General features: G+C 45.4%; 1 protein-coding gene across 2 annotated transcripts in view; it reads right to left on the bottom strand.

Annotated features, from left to right (window-relative positions):
* Positions 1–23,449, bottom strand: part of LOC135108443 (uncharacterized) — a 129,746-nt gene that overhangs the window by 101,040 nt on the left and 5,257 nt on the right. The window contains exon 1 of one of the 2 annotated variants that reach the window (XM_064019465.1): positions 19,735–19,900. The exons of the other annotated variant lie outside the window; for it this stretch is intronic. Within the exon in view, the coding sequence (XP_063875535.1) occupies positions 19,735–19,862 (128 nt within the window). The 5' untranslated portion in view covers positions 19,863–19,900. Of the gene's footprint in view, positions 1–19,734; positions 19,901–23,449 lie in introns of those variants that run through there. 2 annotated transcript variants of the gene reach the window in all.

Raw genomic sequence — 23,449 nt, 5'->3', positions numbered from 1 at the left:
GACAGACAGACAGACAGGAGGGCGGACGGGCAGGCAAAAACAAGAAAAAAATCACAAAAAAAAAACTGTGTGTGTGTGTCTGTGTGTCCGTGTGCCAGTGTGTGTATGTGTGTGTGTGTGTGTGTGTGTGTGTGTTGGCTTAGTCATGCGCACACGGCTGCAGTAAGAAAGGGAAACACTGAAAGAAGAATAGTGAGAAGGGGAGAAGACGTGAAGAGATACTTAGGAGATAAAGCAAGAGGGAGGAAAGTGAAGCCATTCTCTCTCTCTCTCTCTCTCTCTCTCTCTCTCTCTCTCTCTCTCTCTCTCTCTCTCTCTCTCTCTCTCTCTCTCTCTCTCTCTCTCTCGCTCGCTCGCTCGCTCGCTGATCTCCTTAAGCTTTTTCCCTCCAAACATTCTTCGGAGTGAGCTTAGTCGCTGTTCGTTTGCAGAAAAAGGCTCCACCATTATAGCCGGTACCCACAAGACGACGGCAGAGCGAGGGACAAGGGCTAGTAGTTGCGGTGGTGGTGGTGGTGGTGGTGGTGGTGGTGGTGGTGGTGGTGGTGGTGGTGGGAGGAGGAGGAGGAGGAGGAGGAGGAACAAGAACAAGAATAAGAAGAACAAGAAGAAGAGCAGGAGGAGGAAAAGGAGAAGGAGAAAGACAAACAGGAAAAAAAAAGGGAGACAACGAGTAGGAGGAGAAAGACAAAGAGGATTAGGAGGAAAAGAAAACAAGACGAGGAGTAGGAGGAGGAAAAAAAGAAGGGAGAAGAAGAGAAGTAGGAAGGAAAAGACGAGGAGGAGGTGGAACAGACAGAAACACGAGTAAGTACAAAGCAAACTGCCGGACACTAGCAGCTCACGTGCCTCCGCCAACCTCTCCCAAGAATATTCAATTTAGTAAACATTCTCCCTAGACTTATATGAAACGTGGTGAACATTCCCTGTAGACTCACGCCGCGGGGAGAGTCCGGGGAGCCTCACGGAAGCCTAGGATACGCAAACATATCCGCCAGATCCGCCTTGAAATGCAAAGAAATGTTCCTTGCCTGAAAACGCGCATTTACCAGCCAAAAAATATAATTCGAATTTATGTTTTTTCTTTCTTTCTTTCCTTAGATATCTTGCGGACAGACAGACAGGCAGGCAGCCATACAAAGGAGCTCAGATGTGTTGGTCCTAACGATGCTACGGTGGTCGTTTGCGGGAATTACAGGAAGTACATTATCTAATCTACAAGTAAGGAAGCAGGAGGGGAGAGGCGAAGGCCGCTATTAACACTGTCCTGGGAAGGCGGAGGAGGAAGACGTGGTATCATTAATTATTGCTTACAACACCCATAATTATATACGCGAATGAGAAAAAATGCTCCACCGTTAAAGTAGATAGTGTTGTTGTCATAGTAAGTGGCGAAAGAAGATTCCAAATATCAGTATCGAATGAAAATAAATTGACAAACTACCTTGCTGTGTGATGGGTCGGCAGCGAAGTTGTTTCCCTTAACTTTGTCAGATTCTCCAAGTACTTCGCGAACTTCTATCAGGTCGCCTCTCAGTCAAACAGATCGAGTTCTGTGAGCTGTTCTTGTTATTTGTTTTGCAGCTAAGGAAGACTTTTGTTGCTTCACGCTGCTGTCTATTTAGCCCACTGATATATTCGATGTTATAACACGGGCCCCAAATGAACTGTACGCCTCATTTAACTAGTGAATAAAGTGTATGTGATAATTCAGAGGACGAAGACGACAAGAAAGACGACGGGAAGCAGAGAAAGAAAAAAGAAACAGTGAACAGCGGGCAGGAGGAAGAGAAAGAGGAAGAGGAAAATGATATAGAGGAGAAAAGGAAGAGGAGGAGGAAGCAGTCAGGGCAGAGGAGGAGGAAAAGGAAATAACCTATGACCACAGTGGGTAAGACCTACGGGACCACCACCACCACCACCACCACTACCACCACCACCAGTACATTAGCAGCGCCACTGGCCAAACAAGGTGTATTTTCTCTCAATTAGTTTATTGACTTTATCGTCCGCCCCAGTGGAAGACAAGCATCATTATCCCCACCTAACTGACATCACTGTTATGCTCAATATATCCCTCCTTTCCTCCCTCGCCACTCTCTCCCTCACTCGGTTCCTCATTCTCTTCTTGACTTCCTCTTCCTCTAGTGTCTTCCGTCTCCTCGAAAGTCTTCTTCTTCTTCTTCTGCTCGTCACCCTCCTCCTCCTCTTTCTCCTCTTCCTCCTTCTCTTGTTCCCAATCGTCTCAAACAATTACTGAAGCAATTACCACCGTTGTCAATTCCGCTGCAGGTCTTTTGTTCCTCATCGTCACTATAATGAATGGCAGCTAGACCCAAATATACGTGGAAAAAAAGAAAAAATACAGAAATAAATGTTGCCTTAATAAAAACACGAAGTTAACCATGAAAAAGGATAATCATACAAAAAAAAAAAAAGTGGGGGAAAGTAGAGCGAAAACAGAAGCAACAGGAGACGGGAAGGAAAAAATACAACAATTAAAAAGTTAGTGAAAACTATTCTGGGAAACGACAAGCTGCTAAACACACACACACACACACACACACACACACACACACACACACACACGATGGGTAAGTGAGGTGGTAGCTTCATTAGTCTAAGTGAGACGAGGGTGATGAGAGGGGAAGATAGCACATGAAGGAGGAGGAGGAGGAGGAGGAGGAGGAGGAGGAGGAGGAGGAGGAGGAAGAGGAGGAGGAGGAAAATAGAAACCCCTTTGAGCCGTAGGTAAATAAAACAAAATAATAGAGATAAATAGGCGACAAAACTTTACGACACCCGGGAAAGATTAGCTCTCTCTCCTTACCCTATTCCTTCCTGTCTACCGGCACGCACACTGGAGGAGGAGGAGGAGGAGGAGGAGGAGGAGGAGGAGGAGGAGGAGGAGGAGGAGGAGGAGGAGGAGGAGGAGGAGGAGGAGGTAGCAGCAGACGATAGGCAGAGATACACCACACATCCATCGGCAAAAGACCCGGAAGAAATTAACCTTCACTGTGCGATACCAAGAATATAGCCAAAAATTCCATTCATTCCTTTCAGAGCGCACGTGGAAGAAAACAATGCCTCCTTTCAGCCACGGCGGTCAATAGCCAGCCTGGAAAATGTAACCTTTGTGCTGAATAAATTTCTCAAACACACACACCCACTCACACACACCCACACCCACACACACACTCACACACAAACACGCACGCACGCACGCACACACCCACGCGTACTGAAGTCTGCACCGCCCGGATGATGTGTTTGTTTAGTAATGGCAAGAACGTGCTGCTGTTGCTCGTGCTGCTGTTCTCGCTGCTGTTCCCGCCGCCTCCGCCACTGCCTCCACCACCACCATCGCCGCCGCCGCATAATTATATAGTGGAGTACAGCAGCAACAACAGACAGGATTGTTGTAAGTGTTGCTACAATTATGTCATTATTACTACCAGGCGTGCCAGTTGAGAATGAAAAGATGAAGAGGAAAATAATGATGATGACAATGACGGTGATGGGAGTTCTAGTGTTCAGCAGTGAGGGGGATGAAAGAGTGAAGATACTGGTAGACTCCTGCGCTAGTGAGACGGACAGCAAGGGAGTAAGAGCAATGAGAGAAGGAGGGAGACACGCAGCTGTTAAACTCAGAACAGTATCCATGGAAATAACGACAAAAATATAATACGAAATGCAATACTGTGTCGGTGAGAGAGGGAAGCAAGAGAATCTATTAGAAGAGAGGAGTCGATGAGACGAAAAGCTTTTAATTCCACCCTGTTTAGTAAAGTTGCGTGAGTGAAGCCCTCCTCACCATCCGCACTCCGTACAAGGACAGATAACGCCCCTTTATAGAGTCAGGATCTCTGAGGAAGAATACTGGCAGAGACGACACAGAATACTTGAGTTCATGAAAGCTGTTTTCAGCAAGAAATAAGATGTATAATTTCCAGTGGGGATTTTCAGTGAAGGAAAGGAAGATGAGTGTCAATGAAGAAGAAAGGATAGTTCCTGGAAGGCTGCGTCGAGCGAATACATGAAAGACTCAAGTTTTTGAGGCAATGAGCTATCCAAGGTTAGCTCTCCCTCATTTTCATGGTAAATTTATTAATCTCTCTGCGTTAAGGATTGTATTCCTGTTGAGTTGGAGGTGATGATAATTGAAAAGAGAGAAAAAAAAAATGAAAGCAAAAACTACCACCACCACCAACAACAACAACAACAACAACAACAAATAAATAAATAAAAAACAACAACCAACAAAATCAAAGAAAGGAAAAAGAGTTGGAAAGCGACAACCGTGAGATGGAAAGGAATAATAAGTGGAGGAGGAGGAGGAAGAGGAAAAAGAAAATGAGTGTGAAAGACAAGGAGGAGGAGAGGAGAGGAGAGGAGAGGAGAAGAGTTGAAAGAAAATGAAGATGGAATCAATAACAGCGAAATAAAATCCATCTCTCTCTCTCTCTCTCTCTCTCTCTCTCTCTCTCTCTCTCTCTCTCTCTCTCTCTCTCTCTCACCCACACACCCGCCACAAACTAGGGCAGGTGTCTAAGAAGTGCCCTCCATGTTCTTCGCGAGGGGACTGAAGCACCAATCTCCGCCGTGAATAAGGTTCCCGAGACATGACAGGGACTCGCTCAGAGCAAACAAAGGCCGCCGCCACGCTGTCTCGTCCCTCGCTGGCTGTGGTGTGCATGGGGTTCGAAATTAAACGTCTGAGGAGGCGAGCAGCAGCAGCAACATGCACCCCCAGTATAGGAGCGAAGGTTTAAGAGCCTGAGTTAGTATAGTTGGAAAATAACAGCGATTTGGTTTAAGAGTTACTGCTGTATTGTTTTGAAAGAGTGTAGGTTACGACTGTCAGAAGAGAACGGTAACAGCAGGGTAAAGATTTTTTGCAGTGCTGCTTTTTTTTTTTTATCATTTGAAAAATAAATAAATAAATAAAGGAGCAATGGCAGCAAACAGTACGGGAATTTAAAAGAGTAATTGTCGTAGTTTTTCTTTTTAGGATCTACGTAAGTCGTTTTACAGTTTGAGGAACGCAACAACAAATACGCTTAGATTTTTTTTTATTATTATTTTTGCGTATTTTCCAGAGGAAGGTCAGAACTTAACTATTTGAAAAGAGGAACAACAGCAGCACAATATAAGAGCAAAGGCTTAACCCTTCCACTACTACGGCTTCTGAGGCTTAATCAAATGACCAGGTGAAGGTTTATCATACAATTTCAAAAGACGCCACCGACAACAAAGGGAATGATTGATTATTTCAAACTCGCCTGTAGTTATATCTTACCTCACTGAACTGTCTAGCTTCACTCTGATGAAGTAATAAGTGTCTCAAGTGTCATACTCTCATCTCGCAGTCAGAGTTAAGAATGATCTGCTCCTTTTAACTGCACCAACCCGTTATGAAAGTAAAGGTTTTGAGGAGTTATGGTCGTACTCAACTTGGAAAACGAGCTAAAAGAGAAAAAGCAGAAAAAAAAAAAACACTCCGGCAGCAACCTGGTACGAGAATGGAAGTTTTCAAGAGTTATCACTGTATTCTTTTATGGTCTGAGTTCAAGTGGTTTCAAGAGAACAGCACAGTCTCTCTGTAAGCGTGTATGAATTGTAGAGGCAATTTATCTGATATGTTAATGGTCTCGAGAGAGTAATATCACCTCCGTAGATCTTTAAGTTTTGTTGTGCTGAGCCTCTTTTTGTCTCATCCTTTTTGTGGGAAGGGAGGGAGCGAAATGCCACATGTGTGCGTGTTTTTTATGTCATTTCTTTTCCCATAAGATATGAATAACGCACAGTGTTAACAGGCTCGGCTCTTTTGCACCAGGAGTGGAAATGTTCGGTAAAACTCCCATTACAGCAGTTATGTCTTTTGTGCGCCACACGCCTCCTTTCTGTTTGTTGACGGTAATGACGGTGCTTCATGGCGTGACACACACACACACACACACACACACACACACACACACACATTGTAGGTATTCTAGTCGATAGCTCAGTTTTGGTACATTGTTCCTTTACGTAAAGCGTGCTATAACCTCACACCTCCCTCCTCCTTTGACAGAGTGAGGCCTCCACAAATATCTCCCCTTCATGCTTATAAGTACACTCATCAGCAGTAAACATCCTGCCACTCCTGGTCCATATACACTATATCTCGCTTTTCGACCAGCGTAAAATAAATAAATAAATAAATAAATAAATAAATAAATAAATAAAGTAAAATGAAAAATAAAAAATGCAAGAGAAAGCAAAAATACAAAGAAAAGTAAACACAGTGAAGTAAATTATCAGTATTTATGATGTTCTAACACACACACACAAACACACACACACACACACACACACACACACACACGACTTATTTTCTGGCATACACAAAAAAGTCAAACGGTTCCTCTCAGTTAAATAAAAAAAAAATAAAAATACGTAGAGTTAAAAGGCGCAAAAAAAAAAAAAAATCCTTTACCATACAAACAAACACACATTAAGAAAGATATAAAGAAACTAAATGAGCTCTTGAACCCTCTTCTTCCACTCTTCTAAGAATGATGCGAGAGTAATATTGATCGTCACAAACACACACACACACACACACACACACACACACACACACACACACACACACACACACACACACACACACACACACACACACACACACACAGAAAGAGCGAGAGAGAGAGAGAGAGAGAGAGTCCTCGGTAAACATTTATTTATATTAAAACCTTTGTAGGGGCAATAGCGTGTTGAAGAGGAGGAGGAGGAGGAGGAGGAGGAGGAGGAGGAGGAGGAGGAGGAGGAGGAGGAGGAGAGGAAACAAGGAGGAGGGGGAAAAAAAAGGCAAGTGAGGTTAAGTGAGGAAATGGAATGGGAAGGAAACATAAAATGAAAGAAAGGAAGAAAGAAAGAGGTGGAAAGGTCGCGAAAGAGGGGAGGCAGGAAAAATAGGTACGAAGGGAGAAAAGAGTCAAGATAATTAAGCTCTATTGAAAGGGAGATGGAGGAGAAGGAGTAGGAGGGAGGGCGAAGAGGAATAGCCAAATGGAGGAAATGCCTCAGGGGAAGAAATAAAAACAAAAACAAAAAACGGGGGGCAGGCGGTATTAAAAAAAAAAAAAAAAGGAAAAAGAAAAAGAGAAAAATTATACACGAAGAAGAGTACTGGTTGAATAAAGTGGCGGTGTTATGTGGGGCGGAAACCGGAGGGAGGAGGGAAGCAGCGTGAGCAATATGGGATAACTTTATATAAACGGTAATCGGGAGAACTGCGTTGGTGTGTGCGAGGAGAGAGAGAGAGAGAGAGAGAGAGAGAGAGAGAGAGAGAGAGAGAGAGAGAGAGAGAGAGAGAGAGAGAGAGAGAGAGAGAGAGACGGGGGCGGGTGGAGATGCGAGAAAGGAGGAGGACCAGGAGCAGGAGGCGCGAATAAACGATAGTAATATGTATCGAGCTCACCGCGGCACGAAAACACCTGGTATTAGTCGCGAAAAGAGTTGTACGGAAATTACCTGTAAACCGAAAGAAGGAAGGAGAGAGAGAAAAACATTAGCGAGAAAGGAAAGGCGAGTCTGGCGGTAAATTTTGCGGCCAGAATATTGAGAGTCTGGGAGGAGGCTATGCAATGCTCTCCGTGGCATTGAGGAATACAAATACAGGGAAAGAAACTTAAATGAATATTAATGAAGGGAGAAAAGTTTGGAGATTAATGTAACAATTATGGGATGTGGAATGTATGAGATCTCCTTTCCCCCCCTTTTTTTTTCTCTCTCTCTTTTTTTTCTCTCTCTCTTTTGAATGGGGTGGGCTTAGGGAGCGCGCACAGTACAGCCATTGGAACGAAGCGTGTGCAAGGATATATTAAGGAAGGGTAAGGCGAGCGGTGAGCGAATGCAGACGTAAATAAATGGAAAGGTGAAATGTGAGGCAGTTATTGGAATATGAAACGGACGAGGACTAAGGGATGGTAATAACTGGCATAACATACGTACACACACACACACACACACACACACACACACACACACACATAACAAGCAGATGCACCCAAATATTCGCGAGTAAATATGAGACGCACCAGAACAAAGAAAAAATAACAAAATGAAAAGTAAGGTAAAATGAAATAAATTCACATCTGCCGGGAGAGAAATATGCAAAAATAAATACTTTGGAATTCGGAAAATAACACGGCTGGAGAATTCACTAACGGTAAGGGATGCAAGAGAGAACCATGAAAGAGGATTTTTACCAAGAGGGACGTGAAACTGCACTGCAAACCTAACAACACGTGAACACATGTAATGAACATCTCTAAAACCACACACACACAGAGACACACACACACACACATACAATGCCATCACTAATACATAAAAGAGTGTATGAGAACAGTACCGATGCATATACGCCAGGGAAATTATACGGCGTGGAAGGCAGAAGGGAAAACGTGAAGGGAAATACGAAGAGGAACACTTTTCGGGGGATTATTGCGTGCACGTGGACTGGGAGTGTGGCAGCGAGCACCGTGCACAGTAGGAGGGGGATGCACCGCTGACAAAGAGACGATTAGGACGCGAGAGTAAAAACCGAACAAAATGCAAAATGTGGCGAATTAAAAGCGAGGGAAGCCAGCGTAATGGAGGCGAGGAAGGGAGAGAAGTGGCAGTTATGGCGAGCAGGGGAGGAGGGCGTCTGAAGTAGTGCCGGTGGTGGTAATGCTGGTAGTGCTAGTAAGACTGGTAGTGTGTTGGTGGTGGTGGTGGTGGTGTAGTGGTGACCAGTGATTGCACTCGGCTAACGATTAAGAAGACTCATTCAACCACAGGTGATGAAGGTCTCATTACACACCACACCAAATGTTACAGGTTAAGATCCCAACATTATCTCCACCATCAACACCATCAACAACAACAACAACAACAGCAACAATGAACGCAGAAGAAAAGTTAAAACGTTAAAACAAACAACTCCAGCAAACACACCCCGAATGCCAGACTGTATAAAAAAGAGGATTAGACGACAAACAATTAAACCAACGGATAAATGAACGATTGGCGTGCGTCGCGGAGCGGAAAGCCAACCACTGAGGCGAGGAGGAGGTGACAGGGGGTATGTGAGTGATCGATACGGAGGGAGATGCTAAGACGAAGTGTTTGGAGGGGAGACGAAGAGAAGCAACGGCGAAGAGATGGACGCCGCGAGGGGTGGGCCACGCGAGGGACACTGGAGACCTGTGGGAGGAAGGGGCTGAGCGGGGAGGGCTGGAGTGGTATGTGTACAATTCTATGGAGGAGGAGAGGAAAGAAGCTTTTTTCTTTTAAATAAATTAGCGAGCTACGAACAAGCCCGAGGGGGGAAAGAGGGCACAAGATGAAAAGGAAGGGAGGGAGACGTAGGGAGGGAAGAGGGTGCTGGAGGATGATGAGGGATTATTGCTGAAGGGAGGAACGCCGCTGTGAGGGGAATGCGCCAAGTGAGGGAGAAAAGGGAGGCGAGGGGGAGAGATGAAGAAGGGAGGGACGGAGGGAGGGAGAGAACGAGGGAGGGAGAAAGAGAGAAAGATGAAGGAAGGAGGGAGCTAATAGGATTACACAAGCAAGTGGCGTCTTGATGGCACCCGACCTGCCGCCGCCAGTACTGCCATAACGCCTCCATCTTCCTTCCTCCTCCCACCTCTTCCTTCACCTCCATGATGCTGCCGCCCGCACCTTCCTTCCCCTCCTTCCCCGCCACAGCCTCCATCCTGCCGCACCACCACCACCATCACCACAATTATCACCATATGAAAACTCCGCCCTACCACTCCCTCCCCCCACCTGCCACTCTTCGCCTCACCTTCCAGTCATCATTATCCTAGATGTTCATTATCCACTGCCATCATTAAGGATCTATCCCATCTTCATCACCGTCATCATTATTACCTTCCTCTAATTTCCCTCCACCACCACCACCACCAACGCGGGGTCCCAGCCTGACTGACATTCACCGTCTCGTGGCGCCCCGTGACTGCCTGGCCACAGCATCCCCCGGCGCTGGTTAACAGGTGCGTCGGACCAACCATTAATTACCCAGGGGATCAGGGCCCCTGTCGCCAGGAGACCAGCACCACCAAGGCTTCACCATCACCGCCCACTCCACCCATCCTCCCCACGTCTAGCCGTTAGTGGCACCGCACCAACACACTAACTAGGCTGACAGGATTTGCTTACTTCGGCCCGTATACACCACAGTTTGCTGGGAACCCAATATCGGGGCGTCAGGTGTGGCGTTTATATTGGCGAGTGGGGATCCTCACACAACACTAAACCCCTGCCGCCAGTCCATGCAGCACGGCGCGATTCTCATGACGCCACGCACCAATGAGGCAGGCAGTGTGAGGGAGCACGAGGGGAATAAACTTAAATATCCGATGTGAGAGTAAACTGTGCGGTGCTGCTGTAATGGCACCACCACCACAACACGAGCGCCACCTCTGTACCGTTGTATACTCATCCACTTCACCACCATCCCGACATTTCCGGAGTTTAACATAAGACCATGAACGCTTCCGGCAAAGTCACCGCCTCCGCCACCACGACAACTATTACTACCACCGCCACCACCACCGCCACCGCCACCGCAGCAACAACAAACAAACTATGCCACATGAAAAGTCACATCGTAACTCATCACAACACAATACAGTACAGCACACAGTCTTCCCCACCCTACGCCCCTCGCTCCTAACACCAAGCACCGCCGTCTTCCTTCCCCTTCTCCCGCAATCCCTACATCGGCTTCCTTGTGTAAGTACTGGCGCCACGCACGACCTTCCCGCTGCCTCGTAAAGAATGCCTCGCTTGTGTTTCCGCAATGATGACCTTTCCCAGGGATGCCGGTGCGCGCGTGTACACCGGACTCAACGACACACACACACACACACACACACACACACACACACACACACACACACACACACACACACACACACGGCTTATGGTCGCGCCCTGCCAACTCATGTCATATTTCCATTGATTAGGTTACGTCTGGCAGGTTTCCAGGTAACGTGCTACAACTACACCAGCTGTGAAGTATTTGCATTTCCCAGAGGAGACAGCTCACTCCGAGCCTCGATGCGGCACCCGTCACCACGGTTCACGCGGCGAATTCACTGTCTCACAAATCCTTATCCCACGGTCTTCATTACCCACGACAAGCAACGCCTCTATACAAGGAATAAATCTGTAGGAATGCTTAACTTGTGGATCTTTTTTTTTCTTATAAGAGGAAGCATAACCCTCGTTTAGTTGCTGAGGCACACGGCTGGTGCTGTCTGCTGGCTTCCTCAACAGTATTTGCGCATCGTCCTTGTCATCGTCACGCAATTCTTCACGCACATATCCCAGCCGTGTTCCCGCCCATTCTTCCCGATGTTCCAGCCGGGTAGAATAACTTCCTGCTCCGTTAATACATGTCGTGCCCCCTCGCCCCACTCACCCACTCTCGCCGCCTCGCCTCACCTGATACTCCAACACCCCCCTGGCCAACGCTAGTTACCCTGACCAAACCGATGCGCCCCTGGACAAGATCTAATGATTACGCTCATTAGATGAAGCAACGCAGGACTGCCATCCTCCCTCCCTTCCTCTCTCCCTCTCTCCATCCTGCAGTGCACGTGACGCAGCGGTGCTCATCTCGCAACGCAGCTCACTCACTGGCGAAAAAGAGAAGGGGGAAAAACACGCATGCAACTCGGCGGTGCACACAGCAAGGCACACACCGAGAAACCAGCACCAACAATAGGGCCACAAGCAGGTACACGTAACACACACACACACACACACACACACACACACACACACACACACACACACATATGTTGCCAGAGGGGGGAGGGGCACCAGAGTGTGTTAACTCACCAGTGTCCTTAATGAGAGAACCGATCAATTCTCCCTGTTGCTGGGTCATTACCGGAGGGGACGCGCGCGCGCGCGCGCACACACACACACACACACACACACACACACACACACACACACACACACACACACACACACACACACACACACACACACACAAGTCGATAAACTAATCAGTGAGGCACAAACAGATATTAAAGGAACTCGTAACGATAACCACTACATCAACAAATAATAACCAATCGGAAGCCAGGTGGCGGACAGCGTGCCTGTGTGTCGTCACGGAAACCTGCACTCAAGTCCCACTAATGCCTCGCTGCCTCACCGAGTTATTGAAAGGCGGCTGTCACACTACCCATTTCCAAATATTAACTTAGGCACCGACCCACCGTTAAGCGAGCGTTCTGACAGGTAAACAGAGAAATAGATAAGTAGAAATTTAAATAGAGTCCTAAAAAATATATTACTGTATATGTATAACGTTTGTGGGATGTTAATAGTTTATGTGACATCAGGTTAGTAGGTTAGGTTAGGTTAGGTTATATGACGTTAGGTCAGTAGGTTAGGTATGAGAGTAGATTGATAGATAGGTAGGCTGGTGATACATAGGGAGAGGGCCTAAAGAACGTAATTATTTATATGTATCCCATATCTAATTACACAAGGTTTAGTTATACCAGGTTAGGTTAGGCTACGTTGAGTTACCAGTTCTCGGAAATTCACATAACGTAATGGTGACTTTTGGTATACGATAAAAGAAAGGAAGAACAGAGAGAACTAATGATCAGTGAACGTTAAAGCAAACATTCCATTTTACATATATAAACAAAGAACACTCGTTTACTCGTTAACGTGTAGCGCAGCGAGCACTGATGAAAGGCTGGGAAGGGGTGGTGGTGGTGGTGGTGGGGCAAGAGTATGGTATAAAACAGGTTATGGAGCAAGCGGCTCGTGGTAATAACACAAAGGTTATTACACGCCCTGCTCTACGTTATAATTAATATCTATAGCAATATCATAATACGAGTTGACAGTAACAACAATAACGAGAACAACAATAACAACAACAACAACAACAACAACAACAACAACAACAACAACAACAACAACAATAATTATGATGATAATAATAATAATGATAGTAATGATAATAATAATAATAATAATAATAATAATAATAATAATAATAATAATAATAATAATAATAATAATAGGAGTTCCTCAAGGACTCCTACGCTCGAAACTTGAAGCTTCTACACAAAAGGTAACGTTAATCACTCACCTCTCTCTCTCTCTCTCTCTCTCTCTCTCTCTCTCTCTCTCTCTCTCTCTCTCTCTCTCTCTCTCTCTCTCTCTCTCTCTCTCTCTCTCTCTTTCATTCTTACGCCTGTCGACAGCTATGGTGTGTGTGTGTGTGTGTGTGTGTGTGTGTGTGTGTGTGTGTGTGTGTGTGTGTGTTATAATAACGATGGTCGATAAGAAAGGGAAACCCGAGGAAGACTTCTATTACTTTATTTTCCGACAGTAGTTTCACCTTACGGCTTCCTTGGGACAGCACACACACACACACACACACACACAGTCACTCCCCTCTGGAAGCCCTAGAGGGGAAACTAGTTAGGAAATATCAAGAGAACTTAACGTCTGTCTCAGGTTTCCCTTTTTCCTCAATCGATCGCTGATAATAGTCTCTAATAATAATAATAATAATAATAATAATAATAATAATAATAATAATAATAATAATAATAATAGTTTGCAGTTTAATTAATGAAATATCGACGCCGGCCGCCATTCTTTCCTGGTACGCCATTAATCAGCTTGACTCACTTGATTCATCAGTCCTCTCTTTTTTTCGAACTGGAGGCCAAATCCAATACTTTCTGCTTCATGCTTCATATGGCCGTCCTCCCATAGTCTGCTGTCTGGCGCAGCATGGTGGTGGCGGCAACAATAGTAGTAGTAGTAGTAGTAGTAGTAGTAGTAGTAGTAGTAGTAGTAGTAGTAGTAGTAGTAGATCACAACGACGACAACGACTAACAGCAAGAGGAGGGAAAGGAAGAGAAGAAGGAAATGGAGGTGGAAAATGTTGTATTGCAAGAGAAGGGAAAGGAGTGTATGGTGATGGTGGTGGAAGAAGGTTATAATTAAGTAGCAATGATGGTGATGATGGTGGTAGCGGTGGTGGTAGCTGCAGCGGTGGCGGCGGAGGAGGAGGAGGAGGAGTAACATGAATATCAGACACAAAGAAGAGTCTGTTAACGGAAAGACTTATAATTTACGACCAGATCATCCGCATTAGTATTCTCAGTTACTCTTCATTACTCTACAGAACAGTATTACGTGTAAGGAAGAGGGAGTGTGAACGGGTTCTTTACCCCCGCCCGAGGCTCCACCCTGCACATTTCCGGCCGGGGAAAGAAACGGGAGAAAAACAGCAATCTCAGCATACAAAGGCAAGATGGATATCTCTGCCGTACGTATGAGTAACCCTCGTATTCTTAAACTCTTTGTTCTCACATCTGGATCATTTTTAAAGGCCACAAAGATGATTAGTTGAGTTTTCATAGCTGTGTTTTTAATATTGGTGACGCACAATCCCTGTTAAGCACCATATTCGGAAACATATCTGCGCCGCACCTCCACTACTTTCAAAGAGATCTAGATGAAGTTACACGTGTTTTTAGGGGTGTTTTTACAGTTCTAGTGACAGATTAACAACATTTTTACATTATTAATACGTGAAACACTCTCGAGGATTTGTCTAATCATCTCTCTGGTCTTGAAAAATAATTATGGTGAGAAAGCAAGGTTTCTGAATACGGGACAATTAAATTATAACTGCTATCATGGAAACATACTTGAAAACCCCAATTACTTCTAGTCCAGCTTGTTAAATGTAAGAGACAGGACGACGAAATGCTGAGGAATAAAGACCTACCTACCATTAAGGGATAAAATCATCATTACATCTACGTTGGGTAGCAAACAATGAACAAAAATTATACTTCTGCTCAAAGTGCTACAAGGTGAAGACTAGAGAGGGAAAAATTCAAATAAAAGCAGGCTGAGAGTAGGTAGTGCTAAGCTCTCTGGGGAGTGAGGCAGCTCTTGACCCAGCAGTCTTGTATGTCTTTGTTCCCAATGTTTACTCAAGCGATCCGTAATAAGTCAGGCGGAAGATGGTTTGGTCTGAGATGTGTGTGTGACGAGGAGGAGGAGGAAGAGGAGGACAACGGCAATGAGATCAAAAAGGAAAAGAAGAGGATGCCATGAAGGTTACACTATAATAATAATAATAATGATAATAATAATAATAATAACAATAATAATAATAATAATAATAATAATAATAAATATACAAATCAAAACAAAAAAAAATGATTGCTGTATGGTAGTAGTGCAGTTGATGGTGATAGTAGTGATGAAGATAATGATGATGGTGATGATGATGATGATGATGATGGTGACAAGCAGGCTTTGATGTCAAAATTACAACAGGTTTAGTTAATCCTCCGACAATTACCTTCAAAACCCGACAGGACCACCACCACCACCACCACCACTAACACCACCTACCAGCCCCGCCCTCGTCTCCATCCCCGTACCCTCCCTGCCTCGCCTCATCACATCCGCACACGCCCTCACGTAACCAAGCCACACCCGCCCCTTCACCCTCCACTCCAGGCCGCCCCTCTCCCCTCAGCGGCGTCCTGCGGGGCACTGCAGAGGAGTATTTGCCTAATTGTATTTAGGTAATTGTCCGCCGTAAGGTACAGGTATCACAGAGGAAGGGCAAAGCCGCCTCACTAATTCCGTCTGGTTCTCTTTTTTTTTTGCTTATGTTTTATTCACAATGACGACACTTGCCCGGTGACTACTGAGAGAGAGAGAGAGAGAGAGAGAGAGAGAGAGAGAGAGAGAGAGAGAGAGAGAGAGAGAGAGAGAGGTAGAAAGACAGACTGACTGACACAGACAAAAAAAATACTGACAAACAGGCATGAAGAAGCAAGCAGACAGACAGACAGACAGACAGACAGACAGACAGACAGATGCAGACATATAAAGACAGACAAAAAATAAATTGACAAAGAGAAATGGAAAAAAAAAACGGAGATGAAGATCGAATCTCCCCCTCTCACACACACACACACACACACACACACACACACACACACACACACCACTAACGAAGAAGAGGTAAACACTGATAGATATATGGCCATATAATTAAAGGCAACAGAGGGTAAGGCCACGCAGCATCCCGCAGGTAAAATTTAATGTACTTCCTTCCTGAGCCTCCAGCACCAATCCGCTCCCCTCTTCCTGATCTCCGTCCTGCTCTGTCCACCTTTCATTATGTGGATGGCTGCTTGATGCTTCATGTGTGTGTGTGTGTGTGTGTGTGTGTGTGTGTGTGTGTGTGTGTGTGTGTGTGTGTGTGTGTGTGTGTGTGTGTGTGTGTGTGTGTGTGTGCCAGTCTAGATCCAGTCCAGTTTTTACTACTCGATATAGAAGCAAGGTCTCCTCACTTCAGCCACTCTCGTCCCAAGGGGGTATATTAGTGGCGTCATCAATGTACCCTTGCCAATAATTCCCTATTGGAGACGCACAAAAAGCGCTTCTCTACATTTTCCTCGTCTCTACATCCCTGAGAACACGTGGCGAGGTGCACAGTTCAGCCTTCACGTATCGCCACCATCAGCACATACGTAGGTAGGCTGCTCTCACCAATATCGGTATCCAAGGACAAAATGGACCGATACCACCAATATGAATACATCAATACATCCTTCCTGTACAGCACAATCGGATGACAGGTTCGCATGTTTGGAGTGTTGTGCGATGTCTCCGTCCTTATTTGTGCCATTTGTTCCTCTGCTACACTTCACTGGCGAGCGGAAGTCAACAAAGTCAACTCCTCGAAAGAGTTCAACAGACATTACCAGGAGCGCAAGGTTGAAGAATGGTGCTCTCGTTTGTAAAGTATAGTGTGGATGAAATTATACAGAACATACTCGTACATAATGTGTTCTTGAGGAATGTGATGGGTGTTTGTACATTTTGTTATTAAATTTTAGTAATAAATCGGTATATTTCATCAATATTGTAATTGTTGCTAGAAAAGATAATGTTGCAGGCTAATAATCAATTAAATGCACAATTCACACGCGTTCGGGAAGACTACACGCACTCCTCAGGTGTACATAACAACCTGCACATCAACCTTAACTGCCTCTTACGTCTCCACACGCTCGCTCACAAATTCATGAGTTTTTTTTTGCGAAAGCAACTTATTTAGAGGGAATTTTCTTGTGGATTAGCTGACCGTCTTGCTACACCCAGAAGAATTCTGTGAGTGGCAGGCGACGGCGCGGCATGATGAATTGCCTTGCTGTATATCTTAACGTGCGCACCAGACGCCATTAATCATCACAACCACTTCTCCGTAGCCGTTCAAGGTCACGCATGGGTCCCACAACCTGTATTGAATTTAAATGCATTTATGTCTGATCAGCTGACGGGGCGCAGCCTTCCAATGTGACAACAGGCTGAAGTGGAGAAGCTTGTCCTCCGCACCACTACCACCACGCGCATCACGCAGACCAGGCACCGTGCACGTGAAAGAAGGGTTCACGCAAGCTGCTCGTGGTGCGACACTTGCGCTGCAGCGGTTTTTTGATGCGGGCGTTACGGATGCATGCTGGCGGGAAGGGAGGTGGGAGGTGAAGAAGGAAGAAAGAAGAGAGTGTCCTTGGATACGTGAATGCACAAAGAACATAATTATTACCGGGAACTGGAATCGCGACATTTCTTAAATAGAATAGTTGAGGTGAGGAGGAAAACACTGTCTGGTCCAAAATATTTGCTGAATAACCCTATTATGAAAATACTATTCGGCTTGCAATAGAAGAAAAAAACACGAAACGTGGCAAAAGTTACTGACAACAACGTTAATAAAGTGGAGCACTTATGCAAATCATCCAAAGCGGGGACCATTCTGGGGACGTCTTGGGAATGCGGGACACATTCCTCAAAAAAGCCGCCGCGACGCAGAGAGTGGATTTTTGGCTGCTTGGTGAATGTGCCTCACTTTACCTCCAAATGTTACGATAGATTCCAGACTCCCGGCTCTGGAAGAAATGCTAAATAAGGGATTTTATTCGTTAGGGAGGGGATCAGTGATGCGCTATCTAAGCAACTCAAATATCGCCGAGAGCCGAGGGCACACACCACTCTGCCCAACAGCCACACACTTTTGCCGCCAAATATTGAAAAAAAGATTATCCATAATATTTTTTTTTCCAGATAGGTAGCTGTGTACTATGCAGAAAGAATCAAAATACATTACACATAACAATAAAAAGCAGCATGCTGAAGCACTTTGCCTCCTAAAATTAGCTGTTTAAATATTGTTGCCTGATCAATTATTAATAAAACTAAAAATGTGCAGAGAGGATGAGGCGGGGCGAGGCTCGAGCAGACGGGGGGGTGTGGGGGGGACAGGAAAGGGGAAGAAAGGGAGGGAGGGACGGCTGAGAAGGGGAGCGATGAAAGAGAAGGGGAAGGTGGAGGGGAGACGAGGTAAATGGCTCGCCCCTAAAATGCAATTCACTTGACGTGGTGCTGAAATGAGGAGAGATGGAAGCAAACTTTTGAAATTTTTATGGTGAGGTAAAGTTGGGCTTCTCTGGGGAGGGAGGGAGGGAGGGAAGGAGGGATGGGCAGGAAGGCATGTGTAATGCATTAACGCTGGGCCAGTGCTGCTATGAGCCACTATTTTGTAAACTCCTGACTCCTGCTGCCACTGTTGCTGTTGTTCCTGTTTACGTGGCAGTGGCAGTGGCGGCGGTGGTGGTGGTGGCGTAACGAAAATTGTAGATGTAAGGATGGTTAAAGTGGTGATTAGGAATGACGTAATGGCTGTTTGGGTTTGGTATAATGGTGATGACGGTGATGGTGATGGTGGTGATAGAGGTGACTTATAACTTTAGGTGGGCTTAACTATGCTTAATTAAAGCTTTGGTGCTTTATCACGAATGATGATTTTTTTTCTTTAAATTGATTCTCTCTCTCTCTCTCTCTCTCTCTCTCTCTCTCTCTCTCTCTCTCTCTCTCTCTCTCTCTCTGAAGCCTAATCCTTATCTCCCCTTCACCCCTCCCTCCTGTCTCCCATTCCTGCTTCCCTATCACACACCCTCATCCCTCTTCTCCCTCCGTCTCTACATTCCTCCAGCAGTGTCTGTCTGTTCCTTCCTTCCTCCCCTCCCTCCCTCTTCTTCCGTTTCTTTCCTATGTTCTTCCATTCATTTCATTTTCTTCCTCCTACCTCCCTCCTTCCCTGCACACGTTTCCTTGTTCGGCAATAATTCTTCCTTCCCTGAGCCATCTCGTAACACTGTCACACGTGTAGATGGCACCTCCCAGGGAGTGTCGTTGTTAACGTTTTATTTTTATATTCGGAGCTTTGTTCGTCTTCCTCGTGGCGTTGCCTGATCACACTTTGGTAGTTAACTCTACCGTTGGTAGTTGGGTTGAGTTGCCACATAGCACAAGTCTGCGCACCACTTAACTAACGGCATCTGATAAGTCACTTTTCTAATCGAGCCAAAGAGATATGATGTGATTTACATCTTCTGTCAGCATTCCAGTGTTCGTCACCTCAACTTAGTTTCATGGATAGGTTTATCAGTCACATATACGTTGGGACTTAGCAATTATTCTACATGAAAAAATAAAAAAATCGCAGCAATAAACAAATAAGTATTAACGCAGGGATCAAGGAGCGATGCATGCCTCCCCCTGTCCCTTCATCACCACTTCTCTAACCTGCGATCCGGCTCGTCTGCGGTGTCGTCTCTTCCTGATGGTGTGTCAAACCTCTTGTATCTCCTCCGCTTACTTGTCCACCGGCGTCCATGATAACTCAGAGCTGACGCCTTGCCTACTTCACCCATTGCAGGCTGTGGGACGACTGACAGCACGTGTGAGTGAGTGTGTGTATTTTTGTCATGATAAGAAGGTAAAGAGACCAAAGGGAATCCCAAAACTATAGGTAAGTTTAGTGTTCAGCCGCTACTTACGCACTTCAAAGTAACTATGCAGTGTTTTACAGTGACTCACTCATCTAAAATTGGTCTAACTGCAACCAAAAGTGTTTTCTTGTTTGTCTAGCATTTAATACGAAACAGAATAAAATACAAAGGAATGGCAAGCAGACATAACTAACCTAACTAAACTCTACCGACAGATGTCCTTGGGGGAACTGACAACTGAGCTTCCTTTTTCACTTGGGTTGACTGTGAGTAAAATATAAACGTTATATTTGTAGTGGCGGGCATGTACTGTTCACCATTGCATTTATGATAGCAAAGGTATTCTACAGACTAAAAGCATTTACTTTCAAATCATATCCTGCAATACTAATCCGTACACTCACAGCATTTTAATGTGTTACCGTGCGCACACTGTGAATTATCAACCCTTCAGGCCAGGAGTGACTCACCGAGACTGACGCACCACGTTTCCCTTCCTAACCACGAAGGGCGTCATGCGAACCAAGTTATTTAAGGAAAAGAATGAACATACGCAGCAGCTGCTCGAATATGAATACGCGGGATGAGTTCCTTAGCAGACTAAGTAACGAACCGAATTTGAGGGTTAGTTTGTCTTGCCTCAGGGAATCTTCCCAGCATGAGTGTGGCAGTATTTGGAGACTAAACAATCTTCCACCAAGAAACCTTAACTTCCTGAATATGCACACAGTTGACCCGTCCCTGCCAGGCCTCCCCTTCAGTAGCAACCTCGTTCCCTCATGCAGGGAATACGCCCAGCCTGCCGTTTACTACTCCAAACTTTAAAAAGAAAAATCAGCTTACAGCGTGAAGTAAAGCACAGGGGGAGGGGGAATTCATACAGCTCTCGGGGTTGTTTCGAGCATAAACTGTGTGAAGTGTTTCGAAACGCTGAAAGAATAAAGGGCGTGCTCAACGCATCCCTAAAACATACCTCTTATGTAAGGAGAGACTTTGAAAATACAGAAATGTATATAGTGCACAGCGGAAGGCCGTTCATCTGGTCATTCCTCTCCTGCCCGACCCCAGGCTCTGCTCGGAGTTGCACTGCCACTACTGAGGATCTGCACGAGCTGTGTATCCACCGGTGTCTCCCTTCCCGCACCTCCGAGGACATTCTCTCGTTTACTCTCCCCATTTTCTTAAAGCGAGGAGTAACAGCCATCATCTATTACCCTTGAAAACCCTGGAGGAGACTATCGCCTATTTTCCTCCTCAAGATTTTTTTTTTTTTTTTTCAGGCGCAAAATATCAAGTCGCCTAGTATTTTACTTTGCAAACTTTTGGAATTTTCTTCTGCAATAATACTGGAGAAGCAACAAGGTGACTAAATAACATTATTAAACTTTCATTATCACACACTAATAACATGAAGCACGCACCTCATACCACGCGCCGCTCACAACACCACCACCATCACCAACAACAACAACAGCAACAACAACGACGTCATCACCATCACATCGGCTGCCACCCGCGCGGCGCCACATAAAAACAGTTCCACAGCCACACTCCGCGCTATTTGAGAACACCCGAAATAAAAAATAAGTCAGAGAGAGAGAGAGAGAGAGAGAGAGAGAGAGAGAGAGAGAGAGAGAGAGAGCCCCTCACCCAATGCTCGCGTGCCTCGCCTGTGTTAACACAAAACCCTGACCTTGAGATGCAACATGTAGTTAATAAGGCTGATGAAATATCTCGCGCATCCTTTCGTTGCCACACCACGAGGCTTGTAGCAGCAACTCTGACGAGGAGAGGCGACATTTGCTTAGATCAGCCACAGAAATGAGCAAATAAAAGGTAACGTATTCATGAGAGGAGTCCTGTATCAATATTTCCCTTCTGTTGTGATTTAAGGGTATGTGGTAATGTTTGCCTATTGAGGGGAGCAACGTCACGCTGGGATACATGTAATGAAGTGTTCCGCTGCCGCCAGATATCCCTCAGTCTTCTTCATTGTCGACTGGGGAGGACACACACTGTAAACACACACACACACACACACACACACACACACATGCAGCTGTCCCTAAGCCTCCCACATCGTCTCAACTGAGGAAAACACACACACACACACACACACACACACACACACACACACACAAGGCAGGGGTCGCATGCACCAGTAGGGCGTCGCTCTTTAGCCTTGGAAGCGATAATGACACGGGCTGCCTGATGAGAAACATAAAACCTGGAGCCCTAGACATACAATCTCCTCCACTCCGCGCTGGTCACGACTCTCTACGTCTATATTATGGAGTATTATTTCCTGAGACTCCTTTTGCATAATTCGAAAGCTAATTTGGAGAAATGTCTTGGGTATAAAAAAAAAAAAAATGAGTGAGATGAGATGGATAGGAAGGTAAAAGGATGGAATATTTATCGTATGTTTCTGTATTCGTCTCATGAAAACTAATGCACTTTTACATACAATGAGACTAATTGCACAATCATTATTTTCTACCATTATTAACAGAAATGCATTGCCTTCGACATAGGAACCTGGTATGCCCTGCACCGCTCAAACTCGTCGCAGAATCATGGTTTACCTCACTACTCACAACAAGGGATGACCACGAGCATCTATTTTTTTTTATTTTTTTTATAAAGTTTTCCTTGCAAATTTGTGGCGGCCAGTTAGTATTCAGTTCACAGTGAAGGTAACCTGAAACTCGCATCCTGCTTTGTTGTTTTGGCCTCACAACTTCCTTTTTCCTCAACCTCTCCTGGTCCCGCATGCTGAGGGCCACGATGAACTGCCCATAGACCAATAGGTGCACCTCTTCACACTGAGTCCACAGCAGGTTAAGAGGGAATAATCAATAGCATATTCCCAGCCAGACACCACCGCTGGTCAAACTATCTGGCAACCTATCACCCCACCAGCCGCTCGGACTCTCATCCGTCTCTCTTATTTTTTTTATTTTATTTATCATCCTCACTTTTTCGTCAACTTCGTGCATCAAACGAGCTATCGAGGGGAAACCCATTTCCAACCGAGCGCTAAATTGCAGAATATTCGTGGAATTCTGATCTGTATCTCATATTTTGAGCAAAACAAATTAGTGAGGGTTGTAATATCGTTATTTTTTTCTTCCTCTCTTCCTTCTTTTCTTCTAGTTTATATGTGCAGCTGCCACTCATTTGAAGTCTCGACAAATAAACACCGCGTAGTCTGTCAGGAAATACACACAGTGACAAAACATGCACGTGTCCGAAGCTACTCCCGTCCCGCTGGTGTTCCAACCTCAGACACTGGGAACACGGCTAAGCCACCTGCCCCACGACGTCAACCACCGCCCCCAAGACCCGCCGGAGGTGAATATGCACTCTGAGAATCTAAACTGTCTGAACCTAGAGCCTGTGAGCTTGTGGAGAGAACGAGGGAATAAGGGAAAGAAAGTTGAGAAATAAAGAATAAAGAAGGGGAGGGGAGAGGAAGAAAAAGCAGATAAAATGAGAGAGAAAGAGAG

Source organism: Scylla paramamosain, chromosome 17, assembly GCF_035594125.1.
Source record: "Scylla paramamosain isolate STU-SP2022 chromosome 17, ASM3559412v1, whole genome shotgun sequence".
Classification (NCBI taxonomy): domain Eukaryota; kingdom Metazoa; phylum Arthropoda; class Malacostraca; order Decapoda; family Portunidae; genus Scylla; species Scylla paramamosain.
The sequence above is the reverse complement of the archived record's forward strand: the minus strand, read 5'-3'. Positions and strand labels throughout refer to the sequence as shown.